Genomic DNA, 22,008 nt, shown 5'->3' on the forward strand with positions numbered 1-22,008 from the left:
AAAAATGCATAGGAACACAAATTGCAATGAAAAGCGAAATAAAACGAGGCGCAGCTAGGTAGAGCGAAGGAGAGGGAAAAACTAAATGAAAATGTTAATAAAATGTGCTGCAACAAATGCAACAGCGGCGGCAACAAAAGCCTAAAGTAAGCTAAAAGAAAAACTAAACCAAAGAACGGAAGAAGCGTCAACAACAACAGCTGGAAAATGGGTGGCACTGCGGTGGGTGGGGAAATGGGTGCAGGCAAGGTGGGGCAAAAAGTAACAGCACTGCAGAACCGTTTCGGCCTGGCTTTTGCACAGTTTTCCCCGTTGAAAATAGGCCTCGAATTGCAAGTCGACAGGAAACCCAAAACTTTTTGCACGTTAGACGATGCCAAACAATTTGTCATTAATCAATGTTTGGAATTTTCCTGCTTCTCTACTTGCCTTCGATTTAGGCCTCTGCCTTTTGCAAATAATCAATCTTCATGGAAAAGTAGAGACAATGCGAAAAAAGATCTGATAAATGGCAGAGGATTTTTTTGAACCAGAAATGTGATTATCCGAAGAAAGTCATTTTTGGGTGCAATAAGCTTCTAGATTTATTTCCTCAGAAAAGATATTTAGATTTGAAAAATGTTATTTATTTATTTTTCAAAGCTACAAATGTTATAAAATGCTATCTGGCAATTTGGCAAATACGACTTGGTAATAAATGGTTAAATGAATACTGTCTAATAGTCTTAGAAAGTGATTATTTATTTGTGTTTGAGTTTCATTCATGGAAAATTGGTAAATTTAAGAAAAAAATACAAATGTATTTAAGTTTTTTGATTTAAGGCCTTGTTGAATTTAATATCTAGCTCAAAAGCACATGGCAAGTGCAACAAACAGAGAGATTTTATCGTTTAACTTTCTTGGCTGAGACCATCCATCACATTTCGGTTTCCACTTTGTCACCCAGGTACACCCATTGAAAAACCCCCCTCCCCACCCATCAATCGAAGGATGCCGCCGCTGACTGATCCACAAATATTTGTATTCATTTCATAATAATTCAGCACTGGCAACATTGTCTGTGGGCAGGGGGCGCACTACAGGTGACCTTCGGTCTCAGCGTGACAGAGCCCCCATGCCCGAGAAACCCCCCTAACCACACCTCTGGCCAATTGCAAGTGCACCAAATAAATGCGACCTTGTCCCACACTGCAAATCTGTGCACCGAGGCTCTGGTTTTGCATTCGCAGTGTCCAGCTGTGTGACGCGTAATTTCAAACAAAATAGAAAAATAACAAAAAACCAGATAGAAAAACCCAAATGGAAAATGGAGGGTTGGGGGTTGGGGAGCTGGGAAAGTGTCAAAGTCAACGCTGAACGCTGAACGCAGTTTAAAGAGTTCAACCGAGCAAATTGCACAAGATTACGCATACGCAGTGATGTCCCTCGTCAATTGTTTCATGTTGTATGTTCCTCGGGCTCCGCATTCGTTCTCCCGCGGGTGCCAACTTTGATGACATTTGCCATTGTCTATCCCAGATCCCCAGGCTTTGGGTTGTGGAAACCCGGCTTATGCAGTTTTTCGCAGCTATTTACAGATTTCCCACAAGTTCGCCCCCTCAGACAATTCATTCTAGATGGGTGGCTCGGGTGGCTCGGGTGGCTGCATGGTTGGATTGCTGGGTGGCTGAGTGGTTTAGTGTGCGTCTGCTAAGCCCAGAGTCATAAACAAGTCAGCGCAACATGTCCGATTAGTAGAGCAACCACCGACTGACATTTGTCACCCACTGCCTGAGCCTAAGATGGAACTCTAATCTGCACTACGAGAAATAAATCTGTTTGCAGAGCCTTGAAGTAGCATGAAAGTAAGGGGTATACGTATTACATAAGTAGGGGAGCTCTGCATTAATCAACTTTTTATGTATTAAAGAAGATTGTCTGAGAATTAGGCAGTAAAAAATTTCCAACCGGGAAAAATCATATGTAACCCGATCGAGAATCACTGTACAAGATTTTTTTAATGCACTTTAGCCCAATCAATCAAAGGCAACCCAATTTAATCAGAAGCCCTCTTTTTTGAGTGTACTGAGCTTCTATTGGCGCTTTTCGCCTTTCGCTCTTTACTCTGCTCGGCTCGGTCACATTTGCTTGCATTACGAAATAATTGTAAAGCGCACGTCACTTTTCTATAGGCCTTCGTCTGTCTATTCGCTCGCTCTCTATATAGCCCCTGTCCAACCCCCCATGATATGCCCCGGAAAATCCCCTACATGCCTCCTCCCGGGGAGGCAGCACACTTGGGCCATTCATGCGCAAGTCGTCAGCGCCCATTCACGGTCTGTCCCAGTCTCACACTGGGCGAAAAAGCGCCATCAAGTATCCAAATTAAAACGCTCCATTGGAGATGGCCTAGCTCTCAAAGTTACATTGCCAGAAAAAGGTATACAAAGATCCATGTCTTCCAATAATTGGGTAATCATATTGTTACGTCAAGACCCCTATACCAAAAATTAAAACTTCAAAAAAATTCCTTAAAAAGTTCTTAAAAATAGGCTATCAAAATAAAATTAAATAAATAAAAAGCCCAAAAAATGTCGCTAACAGATATAATATTTAAGGGATTGACCATATCTTGAGCCTAACTACTTTTTAGGATACCAAATTCTTGTGGTGTTTTTCAAGGTTCCAAATATCTTCTAATATTTTAATGGTTTCTCAGTGTGCTTGCTTAGCTGCAGACCCGTACCCGTGCCCGTGCCCGTGCCCGTTCCCGGACCCATTTCCCGGACCCGGCTTGGCTAGCTCGGTTTGGCTTTACCCTGGGCTGGGCTTTATACTTGGCGCCCGCTGCTGCCGCACCTCTGCCGCAGCTGCAGTCGCAGTCGCCGTTCGCTTTGCCGCTTGTTTGCCATTCAAAATCCGTTCAGACTTTGTATGCCCGTCAAGTGTTGCCCTCTCGCTTCTGCATTGCATTTGCATATAACACTATCTCTGTCCGCCTTTCTTTGGCGCCCCTCGCCGAGCCGCCCCTCTAGTTTTCCCATCCCCTCATCTTTTCTCTCTGTGCACTAGTTGACGTTTTCTATTGTGGCTTCATTGTTGAATAGAAAAATGTGCAAAATAGTAACGAAAAAAGGAAAATAGCAACACAGCTACCCCTGCCCACCTATCATCTTCGCCGCCCTCCCCAGCTGCCCCCCTTTATGCCACACGCATGCCTCTTGTTCGGCTTGCAACTCCCCTAAAAATTCCCTTCCCCGCCCACACAGGGAAAAACTGATCGCCATAAGTAATTCTTTAATTTTGGAAAGAAAAGCGTTATATCCTAATTAAAAATGTTTAATAGGAAGATTATAATAGAAACATCTTCAGAACTCTTGTAATTTAAGCAATCGACTTCTATTGGTTAGCATTTAAACCAATTATTTATATCCAATGTATTACTTTATCATTAAATTGATATTAATTACCAGTTATTTAGAAAGGAAGTATTTATGTTAAAATGGAAAACATCTGAAGCTCTTTAAAAAAACCCTAAGATGGCTATATAAAACTATGAGTATTTTCACCGTGCATCCCCATCACCATCATCATCTGCGCTGCGTGGACTTGCCGCTTACATGGAAATAAAAGTGCAGATCTTGTAACTTTAGTAATTTTTCACATGACAAATTATGTGAGCAGCGACAAAGCGGGAAGTGGGTGGCATGGGTTGTCAGGGGGTGCTGCATGTCGAGAGGCCAACAAAGGGGCATGTATGGAGATACACACACCCATACAAAGGCCCTCGCACACACACACACAGATACTCGAGGGGTCGGGAAGAGGGTCTATCCAAAAGGTGCCGAGTTGTGGCATTTTGAAAGCGGACAGTCCGCATTATGCAACAATGTGGCGCCCGGCAGTCAGACTATTAAATTAAGTAACATTAAAGATGCGGTTCTTGAATTTTGCGGCTTAATAGCTCATAAATCTGCACGGGGGTTTCCCATTCAAATGGCTTTAATATTTAGTTATAATTCATAATTGGCGCTGGTTCATGCAAGATGATTAAGAGGTTCCTTAAAACCTAATTTATCCTGGATGATATATTTAATAAGAAATATATTCTGACATCTAAAATAAGTACAACTATTAGGTATTGGTATAAAATCAGAGCAGGTATTAAAAAATGTAAAGCCACCGCATTAAATAATCCCCTTTAATACCTACCATTTCCCTGGCAGAACCAAAGCTAAGGGAAGCACTCAGACCCTCAATTCATAAATACTTGCTACACTTTTCAAGCAACAACAAACGGCACGACTTTCCTAACAGCCCGTAATAGTTTTAACCTTTTACAAAACGATTTATCCGAGCTGCTAAGACCCGGTCCGCAAACCAATGCACTTTTCATTATTTAACCCCTGACCCGGCCCGCCCGCCATCGTCGGCCGCATATGAGGGAGTATCCAGAAAAACCCCTGGACAATTTGACTCCTGCACAGCACAAAAGCAACAGCAGCGGTGACAGCCACTGGGGCAACAGGACCAAGAGCAAATCCCCATCCGCATCCCGATGACTATCATGTGCGGCTATCAACAACATCATCAAAATGCACCAGCATCCAGCTGGAGATACAAAAGAAAAGGGGCAAGAAGTACTGCAATTGCTTCGTGGTTACAACCTTTTCACTGCGAAATCGAAGGGTCGGCGAGGGGCGGGAAAAGCGGAAAACGTTGGACACAGAACTACGAGTAAAAACTAAGCGGTGAAGGCGTCGGGAAAAGCGACACCCTGCATGTTCCACTGATCCAAAAAAATATTAAAAATAATATAAATTTATTTTCTGTTCAGACTTGAAAAAAAAAAGTTTATTATATTTATTCTTAATCGTTTTATTGTAGAAACTGAAAAAAGTTACTAGAAGATATAATTTTAAGATACCTCTTCCCAGATTTTTATTTTTCTGGAATATAATATAATATATTATATTATAATTATATAAATATATTTATAATTTATTATTTAAAATGAAAATAGACTCCCAGAAGCTTTGAAAATGTTTCTAGGTGATTGGAAATCAAGCAACCTACAAAAGATACAAAAAAATGTATAAGTATAACCCTATAAGTGGAAATCAAGCAAACTACAAAAGAAAACATAGAAGTGTATCAGTATAGCCCTATCTTTTTGCAGTATTAATTATGCCTAGTTCTTACTGGACCCTTCGAAATCTCTAATTAAAACCTCCATTGATTTTTACTGTGCAGAGACAGACGCAATGTTGGAGAGCTATGGCCTAGGCCAGAACTCGAGCTGTGGAATTGTGAAAAGCTGGGCCAGCGCATAAATATGCTGCCGACAATTGTCTGAGACATTCGAAGGCACAGCCCGTGGTGAGTGTGTGAAAGCGACACGGGGCACCAGGGGGTTAAGGGGGCTCCAAAGGGGGCTTCCCCGAGTGGGTGACACGGGCGTGCATATGGGGGAGCCAGAACACGCAAAACAGAGCAGAAGTATGTATGCGAAGCGGGGGAAGGTGCGCTGGAAAGCGGTAAGCGAGCCTCAGACAAAGCCAGCCAACGGCGGCTAAAAATGTTGGCCAGGCGGAGGCAAATGTTTTATGTAGCACCCACTGAGAGATAGCCATGGGAGATGTGGACACAGTGGTAAAATATATCACAAAAACCCCTTAAATAATACTACAAAAAGAGGAAAATTTCAGAACTTTAAGAAAAAGAACTTAAGAAATAGAAAATCATGAATTTAGATTACTCTTTAAAAGCTAATCTAAAAAGGGATTAAATTCAGACTTAAAAAAAAGAACTCCAGATATTAAAAGCATATTATGATAGTTGAATTAGGATTATAAAATAACCAGATCCAAAAAATCTTTATAATAAATGAAAATTTAAAGGGTTGATAGAATTTTGATGACTTGGTATTTTGTCATTTTTCTTAAAAAACCCAAAAAACAAACTAAAGAGTTGACCCACTTTTAAAGACTTAAGAATATTCAGGAGCCAGCCAACCAAAAAAGAAAAGATTAAAATTCTATTGCAGACCATTGAAATGTTTTTTAAATATTCAAGAGCTTAGAAAACTTAAGCTAAAGGAAACTAAAAGATACAATTTAAGCGATAGAAATGCACTGAAAACTATTTTCATATTATTCCACTGTGTGCGGGTGGGTGTGCGTGTGTATGGGTGGGTGCGTGTGGGTGTGTGTGGGCTTGATGGTGTGCGTAATGCGAATGTGCACGAAAAAGCGTAATAGAAAAATAACTTTACAGTTGCATCGATTTAATCGTGCGGAAAGCTAAATATGAAGGAGGAAAAGATACGGGGAAAATGTGGGGAAAACTGCGTCTGGAGCATCGATGGTCGGTGGGTGGGTGAAAGGGGGTGGCCGTGGGTCAGAAAGGGGGCGGGGCAGTGTGGCACAGCCTAAATTGGGATACGCTTCGTTCGGCTCGGCTCATTTAAAGCAATTCTACTGCTGCAAAACACAAACACAATTACCAGTACATGCAATTTATAATGAATTGCGAGCCAGGGGCGGCGAAAAAATGGTCGCCGGGGCTGGGGGCCGTGGCTGAGCCGTGGGTGGGGCAGCGGGCGGGAGGCCGTAACCCCGCTGCACTTTGCGGTTCAAAGGATGCATTGTGGCCTCGTCTGCGATACAGATAGCAAAACTTTTGCGCCGCCTTTCCTTTCCTCCGTTCCACTCGGCTCTTCTTTCGCATTTCTTTCTCCCGTTTATCGTCTTATATTGCATAACATACGCCTGGTCTTAACAAGGGGCGGAGGCAGGAAGGGGGCGTGGGTCGACAAACAGGCGACCAATATAATGTTTGCTACACCGAAAATATTTTTAACTCGCAGCCCACTCGTAATTACATTTTTGGAAAACCTAAAAAAGGAATTCAAATTTTACAAACTTCAAGAACAAAAAATTCTTAAAAATCTGGATCATAAACCATGGAGTAAAAGGATTCTTTTTTTCGAAAGACATTTATTATTAATCAGAGATGACCAAATTATTTACAAATTGCTATGATCATTAAATTCAAAACAAATTTAAATATGTTTCGAAAACATTTTCCTTGAGAAGAGAATTATCTTAAAAAAAGGTGTAAACGCTCTCTTGATTTTTTCCCACTGCATGCACCTATCACTCCACCCACCGAAGTCATTTTCTAATGGCGGCTTATACTTCCTAACCGAAAAGAGTTTACGTTTTATTCCGCTGCCAAAAGTTATGACTGCATTTAGCAGAGGGAAAACTTTCTTAGCCTTGCATTGATTTCGAAAGAGAGCAAATATATGTACACACATGGGTTGGCAGGGGGGAAATGTAATTTTAGGCCAAGTATTGTGCTGGAAGCAAGCCCCACTTGCCGCCCACTGCCTCAAGTCACTCCATTTTAATCGAACTGTTTACTTAAAAGTGCAACTAAAGCAAATGAAAAGTTTCTTTTTCGGCGTGTCAGACTCCGAGGAGATTGTAAATTGAATTTTGATAATGTCAGTCGTGGGACGGCGCAAAAGTTTTTGCCATTCTTGCGGTTTAAGTGGATCGCCCAGTCCCCATTTTTTTTTTTTAAATATGTCCAGTGGACATTATCCAGCCGCAAATGCCATAGCAACTTGCAGTTGGTGCAGACAAATGGCCAATTTACATATGCACAAGGCTGGAACATAAGCCCAAACACAACTCACCCGCAAACAAACATTTAAATCCCATCGAGAGGCCATATTTCGCAATTTGTTAACATATTTAAAACTGTTGACAATTGCACAAGCAATGAAAAATGATAGCTGAGCACTTATAGAGAATATGGGAGCTACTTAATTGGCTACTTTCAATGGTCCTATCCTGGAAATACAAATATTTTTAACAATGTTCCAATAGATTCATTCTGAAATTGGTATGTCAGTATCAGGGAAAGAAATGCAGCCTAATTGGCAGCCCGAAATACTTGAAAAATTCTATTGCATAAAAAAGTTGGTTTTTTTAATCAGCTCTACTTCGGGAAAATTGTTTTAGCATGAGTGTTTTGTCCGTAAAATAAAATTCACCCGGGAGTGATGCTAGCCCACGGAGCTGGCACTTTCAGCTAATGGCTGTCCTAGAGTCAAATTGCCGCAGGCCTCATTATGCATACAAAATGGAAGCTTATTGGCCGGACGGACTGGCGGCACAGCCTGCCGGACGAACGGACAAACATACGGACAAGGGACTACGGACAACGGACAATGACAGTTGCGTTTACGTTACGGGGCAAACAAACAAAACTACGGGCAATATGAAAGTGCGCACACAACGACACAAAATCATTTGAAAGCAATTATTTCAGGCAAACACGGGGGGACATTGGGTAGCACTACGGGTATGTATGTCCGTATGTCTTGCAGTACTGGGAATGGGTCAGTATTCAGTCCGTGCTCAAAGCACGGCGTACAATGAATCAATTTACGGTACGTAACAAAGCCGCAATTACAAGCGCCGGGAGAGCGACAGAGACGGGGACGTGAAACAAAACGACAATTATGAAAAGAGCAGCGAGTGCAATTGCAGTTTGCAATCGCAATTCCACCGACAGCCGTCTGTCGATGCAATGCACACATTTTTGGGGCCACGTCAAATGACGCAGGGGCCTGGACCATTTTTTGTTTTGCATTTCTTGCTGGCTGCTCCTCGACTTGGTCCCCGCGTGTCGGTTCTAATGGATAATTGTCGAACTGGCATGCCGATGAGAGGCATTCTTGAACGGATCGAAAGGGTATCGGCGGTGGGATTAGCGATACGAAGGTGTGGGAATCACCCAACGGCACTTGTTGATTCTACTCGGCGGTTGGAAAATGTCACAGGATATCGATGGCTTTGCGAAAGCCTTGCATAACTCCTCTTAAATTATTGTTAATAGCAGTAAAGGATATGGTTCTTAATGTACAAGATATTATAATAACCAACATGCCAACATAAATCTTAATCGTTTCATCTTTATAAGCTGCATTTTTATTAGAAAACTTTAATTCTTACGAGTTTAATAATTATGTTTAGAACTACGATTTTATTAATGATGTATGCGGGTTCCATTGAAACTCTTTTGAACTAGCCTTTGTTAAATATTATAAAACCAAAATGCACCATTTTCAAATAGGAGTTGTCAACTGAGATTTTGACTTAGTTTTGTGACATGGCAAACAATCAATAATTGTTTATTCTGAAGAAAATAAAATAATATAAACCTAAAGTGGAATCCCAAAGTATAATCAAAAGAACTAAGCAAGGTATCTCCCCGATCGATCACTCCGCAAAGCGATCTCTCTCGCTTGATGTTTGCTGCATTTACACTAAAAATACATTGGCAAAGTGAATTGTATTAATAGCAGGGCATTTATTTAGTTATTTCAAAGTTTTGTGTGTTGTTTTTTTGGTTTGCTTGGGTTTGTTTTATTTTCATTTTCTTTCGCCTTTGTGTTTCTTTACTTTGCCATTTTGCGCCGAGCAGGCAGCTCGTCTTCTTTTATTTTGTGGGCCGTGGGCCCTTCAAAAGATTTATAAAGTTTGCCAAAAGAGTGGGAGAGGCGAGGAGAGGGGGCGGCGTGAGCGGGGGGGCGGTAGCGTTCAAAATTACTGAGCCGTGGCGATCGCCGCGCCAGTCAACGAAACTGTGAATGGAATTGTATTCGCTTGTTTTCAACGATATTCGCCAAGTTGCACAACGAAAATAGAGAAAGATACAGAGACACAGATACCAGATACAAGTGCAGAGATGCGGATGCATCTGTATCTGTGTATCTGGGCAGCGTCATCAAAAGGTATTTTGAATTAATTCAAGATTTATGCATTCAACATTCGCTAGGTGCCACATTTCCCATTCGCATCGCCACAAAACTTTTACCACAACTTCATGTTGCAGTCAGTGATGGGAAAGGCATTGGACTTTGTTGGGTGGAGAATAAATGTTTAGGCGAGATCATCAGAAGAACATAGATACATTTATAAATTATGAATAATTCGAAAAGGTTTTTGTGTGTAAAATAAATAAATTTTTACTAATTTTCGGGTTTTGGAAAGGTAAAATTGCATACAAAACTTAAGATTATTGATTTAATTTTTTGTTATTTTCTAAAAAAGCAGCTTACAAAATTATTTTCCAATTTGTATTTTCCTATATGGAAATAATAATAAAAAAAAATGTTAAGTAAAAACTTCGGTACCCCTAGGTACAAATGAACTCCATCACTAGTTGCAGTTGCAGTTGCACCAGTTGCCAGTGTTTCAGTTGCAGTTGTTGCACCTGCCAGCATCGTCGGAGCTCAGCGAGCAGCAGGTGATCCATTTCTTTTATCCGGTGGCCTCCGCTTTCCCGCCACGAGCAACATGGCAAGGGATTTGGAGGGAAAAGCGAATCCGGCAGCCCGGCCCAGCCCAGCCTATTTTTGCCTGCTGGTTGTTTCGAGTTTGCCAAACTAATGCAAATAGACAAGATGAGCTGCAATCAGCATCCGCGCCTCCCCCTTTGTGGAGTGCTGAAATTCACTTGGGTTATACAATTTGCAGCATTTCGATAATAGATATATTTATAACCGTACATCTATGTGGATGTATATGCATGAACTGCATAATTTATGGGCATTGCGTGTTCAATGGATTGCGACGGCTGTCCGGGGCCATATGGCTGTACCAATGTCTCTACTTTTCTATATATCTCTTGACTTTTCCTATTTTGTGCCGGGATTTCTCTCTGCGAAACTTCAACGACAATAGGGTTCACCTAGCTCAATTTGGCATATATCAAATGGTGAGCCCTTCTCCGCGCTTCTCATAAGCATTACTTGGATGAAAGTAGCATTACAGTGCATAGAATTAAAGCGAATCTAACTTTTAATTAATATATAAGCACTATTACCGTTTGCAGTGATTGCCACAGAAAAAAAACAAAACTGTTAACCAAGCCATTTAACATAATTGATTGCCTATCAATTTTCAATGACAATTATTTTTTCTTTTCGTATAAAAAACTCAATTTATCAAATTTAAAATGATAATTAGTATATAAAGAAAATTAAATTTTGTCAAACTTTATAAAGCTTATTTAAATTATTTATAGCTTTTGAATTATTAGATTGGCCTTTTTTAAGTGTTCTATTAAATGGCTTTTTTTTGAATACGAATATTTGGGCTACCAATATTTGTTTTATGCTTTTCAAGTGCTTATCACAACGTACTGTCATAATTAATTTCTATTCTATTGCCACTTAAATGCCTTGCATTGCTCTAACAAAACCCTAATTTGTTCACTTAATGGGCTGCGTCAAAAGTCCATTCCGGCACTACCTACAATCAGTCCACTTGCCTGCCAATCACTGGATCATCCATTTGTTAGTCTGACTTTCTGACAGCAAAGCGGCACTCCGACCACCGAGAAACCAACTGCAAACCGATGCAAATTATCAGCAATGCGGCTGGCAATTAATCTGCTGCATATGACACCGCAATCACAACTTAACCCATTTTGGCACAAATATAAATGTTGAATGAGTTTGGGGCTGAAAGCTGGGGAATCGGACTGATTATAAACTGTAGCCGGAAGGATGAAAGCGAGCCGGGGGCAGCAGTAACTGCATTGCACTAAAGCACTAAGCCGAATGGCTTTAATTGAATTTTGATGTCCTTGGCAAATTGTTTTCTAATTAGTTTCGCAGACTTGGATCCCCAGCTGGGCCGCCGTCCATTTCTGGCCAGTTTCGGCCAGTTCCGGCCCTAGTTGACATAGAAAACTTTCTGTCAACAACTCTAACTGCCTTGACACCACTCCCCAGGCGAGGCTCCATTCTCTTCCGGCGCCCTGCGCTTCAATAATGACAAACTTAAAACTTAAACAATTAATAGCACGTCCACGACCCCAAACTAAATAAAAAAGTTTACGTTTACTTTGGCACTTCGAAGTTGGGATGCCCTTTTGGAATGATAGGTAATGTTCCCAAAAGAAAACTTTACGGATTGAAGAAAGCATTTTAAGATTTATCAACTTAGTAGAAGTTGCTTAATCTTAACTATCTTAAAATAAATGATTTAGGAACTTAAAGCAATCGATTTTCTGCGGAAAGTATTTATAGGAATATCAGAATCATATCAGATTTTAAAGTGATCCCTTAAAATACCATTATTATTATTATTATTAAGTATTAAGTATTATTTTAAAGTATTTTCAATATGTTATCCTTTTCTCGCAACACTTAGTGTTTCGCATACAATACCAGTACACTCACCCGGGATCATTGGGCACCTCCGAGGGGGAACAAGGTCCCAGCTCCACTTGCTGCTGCTGCTGCTGCTGCTGCTGCTGCTGCTGCTCAATCTTGATGTCCATGTTGGGGTTTTGGCTCGTGATTGAGATTGACTGGGAGCTGGAGTGCGGAATTCGGGGTCTAGGACTCGGAGTTGGGAGCTGAGCGGCGCTGATGTGGTTGTCTGGCTGTCTACTCTACAATTGTTGCTCCAACGCCTTCTTTCCGGGCATCGAGGGCTGCGAGGGGAGGTCGAGTGGTTCTGTGTTTCGGCTGAGTGGCTGTATTCCGGGTGCTGTGATGTGTGGACGGGGGATGCTGCTACTACGAGTTGGCTAACAAAGTGTTCCCTTAATCATTGGCCACGTTGGCTGCTAGTTGGCTTGGCGATTGGCTCCCGGATTCCTTGATTTCCATTTGGCCTGGCTTTGGTTTTCCCGCTGATTTTCCACAGCTTTTCCCCTTCCTGGTTTGTGTTTTGTTAAATTTTTTTACTAATAATTTGGTTACATTGCACACTTTGAATCACATTTCTTGGTTGTTTTAGTTGCTTCGTTTTGCAGGCCACTTTTGGTTTGGTTTCAATTTTATTGTGTACTTTGAATTTGTTATTTGTTTGATTAGACTTTAAGTTTTAGAAACGTTGCGTTAACTTTGGTTGTTGGTTTCCCAATTGGTTTAAAGGCAACATATTACTGCAAAAGATCTGTTCTTCTCTGCTTTGTTTTCGGTGGTGTTTGGTGAAAATTAATTAAATTGCAATTTTAAACTTTGCCCAGGGAAACTTTTGAAAAGGCAATTTTCCCCCGTGACACCCCCTCACCCATTCGCAGCTGCTGCACCGCCCGCAAAATGCAATGATTCGCAACGAACAATCGTAAAATGCAAAAAAAGTGCAACCGATGGGTGGAAAAGCGGGGGCGAGAGAGAAGAAGGCTGTGGGAAAGGCAGGTGAGGAACGGGCGGAAAAGGGGCGGCGACGTGACGGCTGAGTGACAATTGGGATGCGCTACTCAGAGTGCAAAGTGATCTTTGTTTGAAATAAATTTGAGTCACTTAATATGGCAGCAGCCATCAAATTAATTTCTAAGAATGAGAAAGGTAGCTCCAAAACGAAACGATGCCGTAAAAAATCCATTTCAAAAACGAATAAAACTTCTGTTATTTTAGTGTGGAGAGTTTTCATTTGCTTTAAAATTTACGTATACGTAATGTCAGAAGAGGAATTTAAAACCTTTCTTTCTATAAGATAATTATGATTAAAAACTGTAATAGCCATTGGAAAATTTGGAAGAACTTTAAACTATCACAAATTAGAACTTATAAGATTTTTAATATTATAAGAAATATTTTCCATAAGCCGAATAAATAAGTTACGTATGCGTAATATCCGAAGACAAAGTTATATTTTTTGACATTTTTAGAAAGATATTTTAGTTATTAAGATATTTTAGTACTATAAGGCGTTATTCAAAACTAAAAAAATTTAAGTTTTGAAAAATTCTTGCAACTATTTTTTTTAAGAGAGAAACTTTTGAATTTTTTACAACATTTTTTTGGTAAAGCTAAAAATCAAGTTTTACAGCTGTGAACTTTTTTGTTAATGCCATTATTTGCCGTGCTTTCTCCCAGAATTTTTTGATTTCCATATATTGTTCTTTGCATTTTCTGCGTTTAATGCGCGCCTTGATCTTTCCCACACCCATAACAACAAGCAATAGAGAAGGACAGAGGGAGACGGGGCGAGAGCGAGAAGGAAGAACGTTGCATGCGGTGACTCCCCCAACAACAACAAAAACAACAAGATAATAACGCGCAGCATGCAAGCTCTCACAAACAGACACTCGCACACACACACACACACACTGGCGAGCGCCCGCACCCACACCCGCGCACGCAGAGAACATGCACCGTTACAACGAGAGCAGAAGTTAACTGGCGGCAGCAACAAACACGTGACCCGACAATTGCGACAATTGGCAGCACAAAGTAAAACAAAATAAGGCAAAATAAAGGCGAGAACTAAAACAGAACTAAAACCGTCGATCGCCGACAGGGGGCGCTCTATTGATCGGCCAGCGAAGTTACCGTTAGCTTGGCCGACGGCAGCCATTTTGGATGGGTGATCGGCGCCTTGCACTCAAAGATAGATCTCAAGCAGATACCAGATACTTTTGGTATCTTAAAGTAATGGCTTTTGGTATAATTTTATTTTTATGCTATATCTTCTATGATTTAAGCTTTATTAGTAATCTTTTTTTTTTAAAAATCAAATAAAATTGAAGTTTAAAAGAAGTCATTTGAGAATTCGGGATGATGAAAGCGCAACACTTCTTCTTGAAGAAATTTTATTTATGGTATTTTATCCCATAAGCAAGAGGCATTTTGAACTATACCCTTTTCAATATACCTTTCCTACATTTTCCTTAAAAAGATACGAATAAAACCCCATAACTCAAGGATATACCCCCAAATTTATGACGCAGCGGTCTTGCGCCTCTCCCCCTATCGATCAAATAGTAATGTTGTCATTATTTTGCCGGCCGGCAGCCATTTTGCAGGAAAGATCAACACAAATGCAATGGGTTGGCCAGGAGCGGGCGAGGGGGTGGGCGGGAGGTCAGTGGGGCACGAGCGAGTGGGTGGCGCTCTAACTCTTCCTCTTCCTCAGTGGTTATTGCAGTTGCTTGCAATTAAAATCGAATGCAGCGCACACACTTATTTGTTTTCTTCTTTATTTTGTTATATTATATAATAGTCAAATTGCACTCCACACAGCCATCGAGGTAAACAAAATGCAAATGCCCTCCACGGCAGGGTTTTTTCCTCTGCGCCTCCAACTATTCTATGTGCCCCCTGATGGATGGTTGTGGCTTGTATCTTGAACGCGATGGCGGTAGTTGTTTTGTTTTGGTTTGGCCGAAACGCACGCACTTCGCGAGAGGCGGGTGGAGCAAGTCAGGAATCGCGGGGACTCGAGGAATATCGAGGAATTGCAGCCGAAAGTGCAACTGTGGCGTTCCGTTTCTCTCAGTGCGCGCACACGAACGCGACAGCCAACAAGACGACACTGAGCGGCGAGACCCCAAAACCCAACTGACGGCCCCAAGCGACCGGCGGCAGCGACGTCGACTGCACTGCTGCACTCTCTGCCGCCGCCGTTGTTGCTGCTGCCGCCGCCTCTGCCCCGGTGGAGCTTTGCGCCGGCAGCGGCGGCGACTGCGGCAGTTGCACTATTTACCGGCTGCACATGGCGCATGTACTTCAGCATCACAGCTGATAAGTGATAAGCCGCAGCGGCCAAGAGAGCGCACGGCGGCATGCCGAGAGCGTAAGGGAGCGGGCGAAAGCCCGAGGAGAAAGCTCGGCGAAGAGAGCGGAGTTCTCTTAGGCAGTCCTCAGCTTTTAAAGCTTGCACTGCGGAAAACAGCGGAGTGTTTTCCAATCAAAACTGTTCATATTTGTTGAAATTAAAATGAAATGAATTCATAGGCAAAACTTTTTCAAAAGTAATTGAATTCAAAGTCTTACGTCATCAAAAATAATTAAAAAGTAATAATTATATTAAGAAAAACAACACTAATAAACATACACTTTTTTCAAATTCCTTTACAATAAAATATCTTGTTCTAAAAGTGAAATATTCATATTTAAATATTTTCACACTTTGTGTTTATATATAATAAGTATACTTAAATTAATAAATATTTATTTTCAGATTTCAGGGTTTTTATTTGCCTGTGCGAGGAATGAAATGGAATTTCTGGAAATACATTTGGAACGCTAAAAAGATTGAACGACGATAAAAAAATTTTTTTTTTTTTTGCGGAGTTACACTTACCTTGACCTTACTCTTGAAAAGATGGAAACAATTTCGTGAACAATTTTAGGGAACTTCTATATAAATATTTTGTATTCTATTGCAAGGGCGTGCTTCACTCTTATAGATTATAGATTTTCCTGATGGACATTGATAAAGGTGTTCTTCTTTTCATAGAAGTGGAGGATCCTTTGACCATTGGGGTAACTTTGCAACATATTCAAAATTTGTTTTAACAAAAAATATTTTTTAATTAATCTTTGACAAAAGAACATTGCCCAAAACATGCGAAAGAAGAGTGATAATAATGTAATTAAATTGAATAAATAAAAAAAAAACTATGACATTATATCCCACAGGAACGATCTGATAATTAATGTCAAAATATGATCTTATCGCCTTTGTTTTTTCTTTTATATGTACGTATGTACTCATTTACAGTGGATCCCAAAACTATTCGTTTTTTATTAAATTCAAATTTAAATTAAAAAATGAATTTTGGATTCAATGGGCTGAGATTTTTACTTCCATTTGTTATCAGTTATGTGATTAGATAACTTGTTAATTATCAAAGTACACAAGCGACTCAGGTGACCATTCCAAACTTTGATTGATTCCAAATTAACGCAGCCTCACCGAAATAAAACTATTGCAACTATTTTTCGGCTTGAAAACATCGTTTAATTTCGTTTTCCCACACTGACAGGTTTAATCCATTTTTATTGCGTTCTGAAAATACGGCATACGGGAAATTTAGTACAGTCGCTATTTGCTCAACACTGGAACGAGGCATCCATGGGGCTATCTTAAAATTATGCAAAAACAATGATGTACGCGTCGTGGAGAACTGGGGCTCTAGAAGATCTAGGAACTCCTTCGAGCGCTCTCTACGCACCGCAGGTCGGGGCTTTCTCCGGTCCGCAAATGGGGGTTACAACAAAAACAAGGAGATGTCGGCACCCTCGAACTACCACTCCAAAGCTCCCCATACACCGAGACACAGAGGAACTCTGGCCTAGCTGCTCTGGGCAGTCACCGGCTTGGTGGGCGGCGGAGTGGGCGTGCTGCCGGCGTCCAGGGGCTCCGGTCGCTCCTTCTCCTTGTTCCAGCTCTTAAGGCCCTCGGGCAGGGTGGTGTCCTCCTCAAAGGAGCCGGTGCCCTCGACGAACTCCTCGTAGGTGGACTTCTCCTTGAAGGGTCGGGGGCCCAGCAGCTCGATCATGTCATCTCGACTGAGGACTTCGTTTTGCAGCAGTCTCTCGGCCACCTTTTGCACATCCTCCTTGTGCTTGGTCAGCAGACTAGTGGTGGCCTCGTGGGCGCACTTGATGATCGACCTCACCTCGCCATCGATTAGTTGGGCTGTGTCCTCCGAGTAGGGCTTGCTGAAGACGGGATCGCCGGCCTGGCCCACATCGAAGCTAACCTGCCCGACCTTCTCGTTCATGCCGAAACGCACCACCTGGGAGTAGGCAATGTCGGTGATCTTCTTCAGATCATCCTGGGCACCTGTGGTGATTCGGTTGAAGAACAGCTCTTCGGCCACACGGCCGCCTAGGGTCATGCACATGCGATCGAACAGCTGCTCCTTGGACAGCAAGTAGTGGTCCTTGGGCAGATACTGGGCATAGCCCAGACCCTTGCCGCGCGGGATGATCGATACCTTTAGCAGGGGATCGGCGTGCTCCAGGAACCAACCGGCCACCGCATGGCCAGCCTCGTGGTGAGCCACAGTTCGCTTTTCCTCGGGCGCCAGGACATTGGTCTTCTTTTCCATGCCCGCAATAACACGCTCGATGGCCTGTTCGAAGTGTTTGAGGACAATGGAGTCCTTGGAGTCACGGGCGGCAATCAAAGCCGCTTCATTACACACATTGGCTATGTCGGCGCCTGTGAATCCCGGCGTCAGAGCCGCCATCTTCCTGCTCAGCTCGTTCTTGTCCAGCTCCGTCTTCAGGTTACCCAGATGCACCTTAAAGATGCTGGCCCTGCCCTTGATATCTGGAGCTGGGACATAAATCTGCCGATCGAAACGACCCGGTCGCATGAGAGCCTTGTCCAGAATATCCACACGATTGGTAGCCGCCAGCACCACCACATTCGTTGTGGTGTTGAAGCCATCCATCTCCACCAGAAGTTGGTTCAGGGTGTTCTCCTGCTCCGAGTGGCCGCCGAAAGTCTTGCCACCACGCTTGCGTCCCACTGCGTCGATTTCGTCGATGAAGAGGATGCAGGGAGCATGCTTGCGGGCCATGGCGAACATGTCACGGACACGAGATGGTCCCACGCCCACAAACATCTCCAGGAACTCGGATCCCGACACGGTGATGAAGGGCACATTGGCTTCGCCGGCGGTGGCCTTGGCCAGAAGCGTTTTACCCGTGCCGGGTGGGCCAGTAAGCATGGCCCCCTTTGGTATCTTGGCGCCCAAGTCGATATACTGCTGCGGGTTCTTCAGGAAGTTCACAAACTCCATGATCTCGATCTTGGCCTCCTCGCAACCGGCCACATCCCTTGAAAGAAACAGTATTAGTTAACGTAAATCAAATAGTTCTTTAAACTTACTTGAAACCCACGCCAATCTCAGTGGGGTTGGTCAGCTTGGCTGTGGACTGCATGACGCCGCCAAAGAGGCCGCCACCCTTGCGTCCCCGGCCGCCGCCCATCATATCCGCCGATTTGCGCATCATGTAGACCAAAAAGCCGATGATGAGCAGCGTGGGCAGCAGACCCGTCAAGCTGGAGGCCTCCACCTCGTTGCGGTAGATCACGGGCACAAAGTTGATGGACTCGATACCCTGCTCCGTCTGGGCCGTCTCCAGGTTCCGCTCGAAGCTATCGACACTGCCGATGTTGAACCACAAGACTCCGCCGCCGCTGTTGCTGCTCTGCTGCAGACGCACGCGCACCCACTTCTTGTTGACCACCTCCAGCTTCTCCACCACGCCCTTGGTCAGGTAGCTGGATATGGCAGAGGAAATAATAAGTTATATAACCAACAACCTGTACATGTGCTCCAATAGAATCTCACCTGTTGACGAACTCCTTCCAGGAGATCTCCTTGTAGCCCATCTCGAAGAAGGCGAACGAGCCCACGAGGACGACGGCTCCGATGGCGCCCAAGAGGATCCAGCGCTCCCTGTCGCCGCCGCCGCCCTCGCCCAGCGGCCTGCCGCCCGGCGTGTTGCCGCCCCTTCCCGCCGGTCCCCGCGTGCTGTTGCTGAACATGCCGAAGTTCCAGTCCGACTTGGCTTCCGTCTGGGATCGGCTGGGCTTAGCTGAGGCGGGTGAGCTTGTGCTGGGTTTCTCCGCGGCGGATTTGCTGGAACCCGAACCCGAGCCCGGAGCCTTCTTATCGCCGACGCTTCCTTTCGGCTGGGACTTGCCTCCCGCCTCGAAGTACTTCTCGAAACCCTTGGGCGGCTTCTTGCACAGCAGCTGGATCTGTTTGACTAGGTAGCGGAGCAGGGGCGACAGCTCCGCGGGCAGTATGTAGACCCCGGCGCCCGTGGCTCCAGTGGATGTGCGTTGGACCTGTCCAAGAAAAACTGGCTTGTGAATTGGGACTCCATTGGCGAGTAAGCCCACCTTGCCCGTCAGCGCGCCCGCCGTGTAGTTGCGCCGCATCATCCCGGCCATCGTTTTGGCCGTGCCAAACAGCCGGAACGCCATGACTACGGCGGATTTTCGGTTTTCGCTAGGTTACCCAACGATCGGTCGCCCGGACTCCGGATTGCGTGGCCACCGCCTCCACTGACACAATTTGGCTTGGAAAAAAGTGTGTGCCTCGAACTGTCACCGAACGTCGCCGCCTCGCTGCGCCTGTTTCGCTGGGAATTTTCTCGCTTCTCGCCAAATTAAATGGTGAAAACGTTCTTATTTATTACGCGGAGCGGTGCGCGATTGTGAAATTATCGACAAATAACACCGTCCGTGGGACGGGCACACTGAAATGTCAGGGGGGTGTCTTCGCTGAGGGAGCGTGCTAGCCGGTACTTCCACCCGGAGTAGCGGAGGCAACAGCCACCCATTTTTAAGCTATGTTAGCTGCCGCGCACTGTTAACTTCAGCTGTTAACTATTTCTTATCAACGGTTTTTGAAAATGTATTTTTAAAAATCGGATAATCCATGCAAAAGGTGTAGTTTAATTTATTATAAAACATTAATAATAACATACCTTTTTTATTAATACCAAATAAATAAAAAAAGCACCACCCACAGAAAATATTGAGATCAAAAAGGCTTGATTTAGGCTTCAAAAATGAATAGCTACGGTTTTGTCGTCTATTACTGGACACAACTTTTATAAACATTTTTTTAGCACAGTCAAACACAACTTTACTCAAAATAAAATGTTTGGAACGGGGCGCATTGAATCCATGGATGTCGATCCACCGAAAAGGGAGCCAGTTCGACTGACGGACTTGCCCGTCGAGATCTTGGAGATGGTTATGTCGCACTTGGATCTGTACCATCATAAATTAATGCGTATGGTGTCAGAAGACCTGAAACACATCAACAATTCGTATATATTCCACCGGCACAAGTGCTACGAGTTTGCCCATCGGGAGAGGCCGGCGGAAAGTGAATGGAAGAGCGGTGTTAGGATGATGCTGCAGGTGGGTATCCACTGTCTAAAGGATCGTCTCAAAGCCCATTCCACGCAGGTAATGCGATACTCCACCTGTTACTTTGCTACCGATGAGGACTACGAAGGTGTTCTGGCCATCAGCCTGCTGCACTTCCATGATTCGCTGCACAGCCACCAGACGGGCGAGCAGCTAAGCCAATTCCTTGTTCAGTTCCTGTTCCGCCTGGAGAAGAGGGTTTTCCAGAGCCCTCTCCAGGCCAGACGCCTCCAATATACCCTGGCCCTGTTCAGCCTTCTGCGAGTGAGTAGGCTATTGTTTTACAAATCCCATCCCATATTATGATATCTGTGCAGCAATTCAGAAATCGGATCTTGGCCTTTACTAAGACCGAATCGCCCTGGATACTGGAGGTAGAGCTAAACAACACCTTTATCGGAATTGTAAACAGGAACGAGCTGTCCGGGGAGGCCCACAAACGTATCTACTTTATGGCCATTATTGCCGAGCTGCTGCTCCACGAGAAGAGAAACCAGAACTTTAGGTATTCGCATTACTTCTTCGGTATTTACCGTCTGAAATATTACGAATTCCCTATTTTTACAGCGCACAGAAGGAGGCTGACGGAACCCTGTACACCTATGGCATTCTACCAAATACCAGTGGCAAACGCAATCCGCGGCTGCAGCTTAAGTTCGTGGTACGGGGTACGCAGAGTGTAATCGATTATCTGCAGGATGTCGTCACCGGAAAGGACGATCCTAGCAAGCCTTTCAGCATGCCGCCAGAAGCCGCCTTCACCGCTCACCTCACGGCCAGGTGCTGGCGAGGACCACAGTTTGTGTATAGTGGCGACATGAGCATCAATATTTTGAAGTTGTCTGAGCTAGAAGACTGGGGTGATTCGGAAGAGGCTGTACAGTAGTGTATTGCAATAAAAGCGAATGTAGTGCCTATAAATACCTCTTTCGTACGACTTCACTTATAAGATACCGCTCATGCTAGTTACTTTCAGATTAAATAGGAACATACACAGAAGTCAGAAAAACATTCGATCCGTCAGATATCAGAAGAGATAGTAGAAATTTCTTTTGACTTAAACGGCTTACTCTGTGTTAGAGTACACAAATCATTCATAAGATACCGCTGACACTGATTACTTTCAGATTAAGTAGGCCAAAGATAGAATCAACGAGAACAGCAACAATAATCCGATTTAAGCAGATTAACACAATTTCTTGTTAATTCGAACTGTGTAATGTAACTAATAAAAAAAGTTTTTTTTTAGTTAAAAATCATTACTTTTGTGTTTTGTTGATATATTAACTTCTAC

At 43.4% G+C, this 22,008-nt stretch overlaps 3 protein-coding genes across 11 annotated transcripts in view; 1 reads left to right on the top strand and 2 right to left on the bottom strand.

Annotated features, from left to right (window-relative positions):
* Positions 1 to 15,345, bottom strand: part of LOC108034824 (RNA-binding protein Musashi homolog Rbp6) — a 179,488-nt gene extending 164,143 nt beyond the window's left edge. For 3 of the 8 annotated variants that reach the window (XM_044095118.2, XM_044095119.2, XM_044095114.2), the window contains exons 1-2: positions 14,921 to 15,345; positions 12,248 to 12,984 (exon numbers count right to left, since the gene is read on the bottom strand). In XM_044095118.2, the coding sequence (XP_043951053.1) occupies positions 12,248 to 12,348 (101 nt within the window). In that variant the 5' untranslated portion in view covers positions 12,349 to 12,984; positions 14,921 to 15,345. The remainder of the gene's footprint in view (positions 1 to 12,247; positions 12,985 to 14,920) is intronic. The other 5 variants (XR_007763802.1, XM_017109923.3, XM_044095117.2 and 2 more) reach the window with 5 other exon arrangements.
* Positions 15,346 to 16,741: 1,396 nt separating this feature from the next.
* LOC108035435 (AFG3-like protein 2) lies at positions 16,742 to 20,021 on the bottom strand. The gene is made up of 4 exons (XM_017111067.3): positions 19,674 to 20,021; positions 19,117 to 19,619; positions 18,651 to 19,046; positions 16,742 to 18,598 (listed from the first exon to the last, which is right to left on the bottom strand). The coding sequence occupies exons 1-4, from the start codon at positions 19,755 to 19,757 to the stop codon at positions 17,101 to 17,103; spliced, it is 2,481 nt and encodes an 826-aa protein (XP_016966556.1). The 5' UTR covers positions 19,758 to 20,021; the 3' UTR covers positions 16,742 to 17,100.
* A 322-nt stretch (positions 20,022 to 20,343) lies between these two features.
* Positions 20,344 to 21,635, top strand: LOC108034452 (uncharacterized). 2 transcript variants are annotated; one of them, XM_017109337.3, is made up of 4 exons: positions 20,347 to 20,705; positions 20,754 to 20,978; positions 21,032 to 21,219; positions 21,282 to 21,635. In XM_017109337.3, exons 1-4 carry the CDS (start codon positions 20,439 to 20,441, stop codon positions 21,598 to 21,600), a joined length of 999 nt encoding a protein of 332 aa, XP_016964826.1. In that variant the 5' UTR covers positions 20,347 to 20,438; the 3' UTR covers positions 21,601 to 21,635. The 2 variants fall into 2 exon arrangements, with proteins under 2 accessions (XP_043950884.1, XP_016964826.1); XM_044094949.2 differs by lacking the exon at positions 21,282 to 21,635 and having other exon boundaries at positions 20,344 to 20,705; positions 21,040 to 21,205.
* The last annotated feature ends 373 nt before the right edge of the window (positions 21,636 to 22,008 follow it).

The sequence above is a fragment of the Drosophila biarmipes genome, chromosome 3L, assembly GCF_025231255.1.
Source record: "Drosophila biarmipes strain raj3 chromosome 3L, RU_DBia_V1.1, whole genome shotgun sequence".
Classification (NCBI taxonomy): Eukaryota; Metazoa; Arthropoda; class Insecta; order Diptera; family Drosophilidae; genus Drosophila; species Drosophila biarmipes.

Excerpts from the sequence above, each read along its gene's own strand:
- LOC108034452 (XM_017109337.3), top strand. The coding sequence starts at position 20,439 with ATGTTTGGAACGGGGCGCATTGAATCCATGGATGTCGATCCACCGAAA. Across the intron at positions 20,979-21,031 it reads CCCTGTTCAGCCTTCTGCGA|CAATTCAGAAATCGGATCTT; the intron begins GTGAGTAGGCTA and ends ATATCTGTGCAG. Across the intron at positions 21,220-21,281 it reads AAGAGAAACCAGAACTTTAG|CGCACAGAAGGAGGCTGACG; the intron begins GTATTCGCATTA and ends CTATTTTTACAG.
- LOC108035435 (XM_017111067.3), bottom strand. The coding sequence starts at position 19,757 with ATGGCGTTCCGGCTGTTTGGCACGGCCAAAACGATGGCCGGGATGATG. Across the intron at positions 19,047-19,116 it reads TGGAAGGAGTTCGTCAACAG|CTACCTGACCAAGGGCGTGG; the intron begins GTGAGATTCTAT and ends TGCCATATCCAG. Across the intron at positions 18,599-18,650 it reads GAGATTGGCGTGGGTTTCAA|GGATGTGGCCGGTTGCGAGG; the intron begins GTAAGTTTAAAG and ends GTTTCTTTCAAG.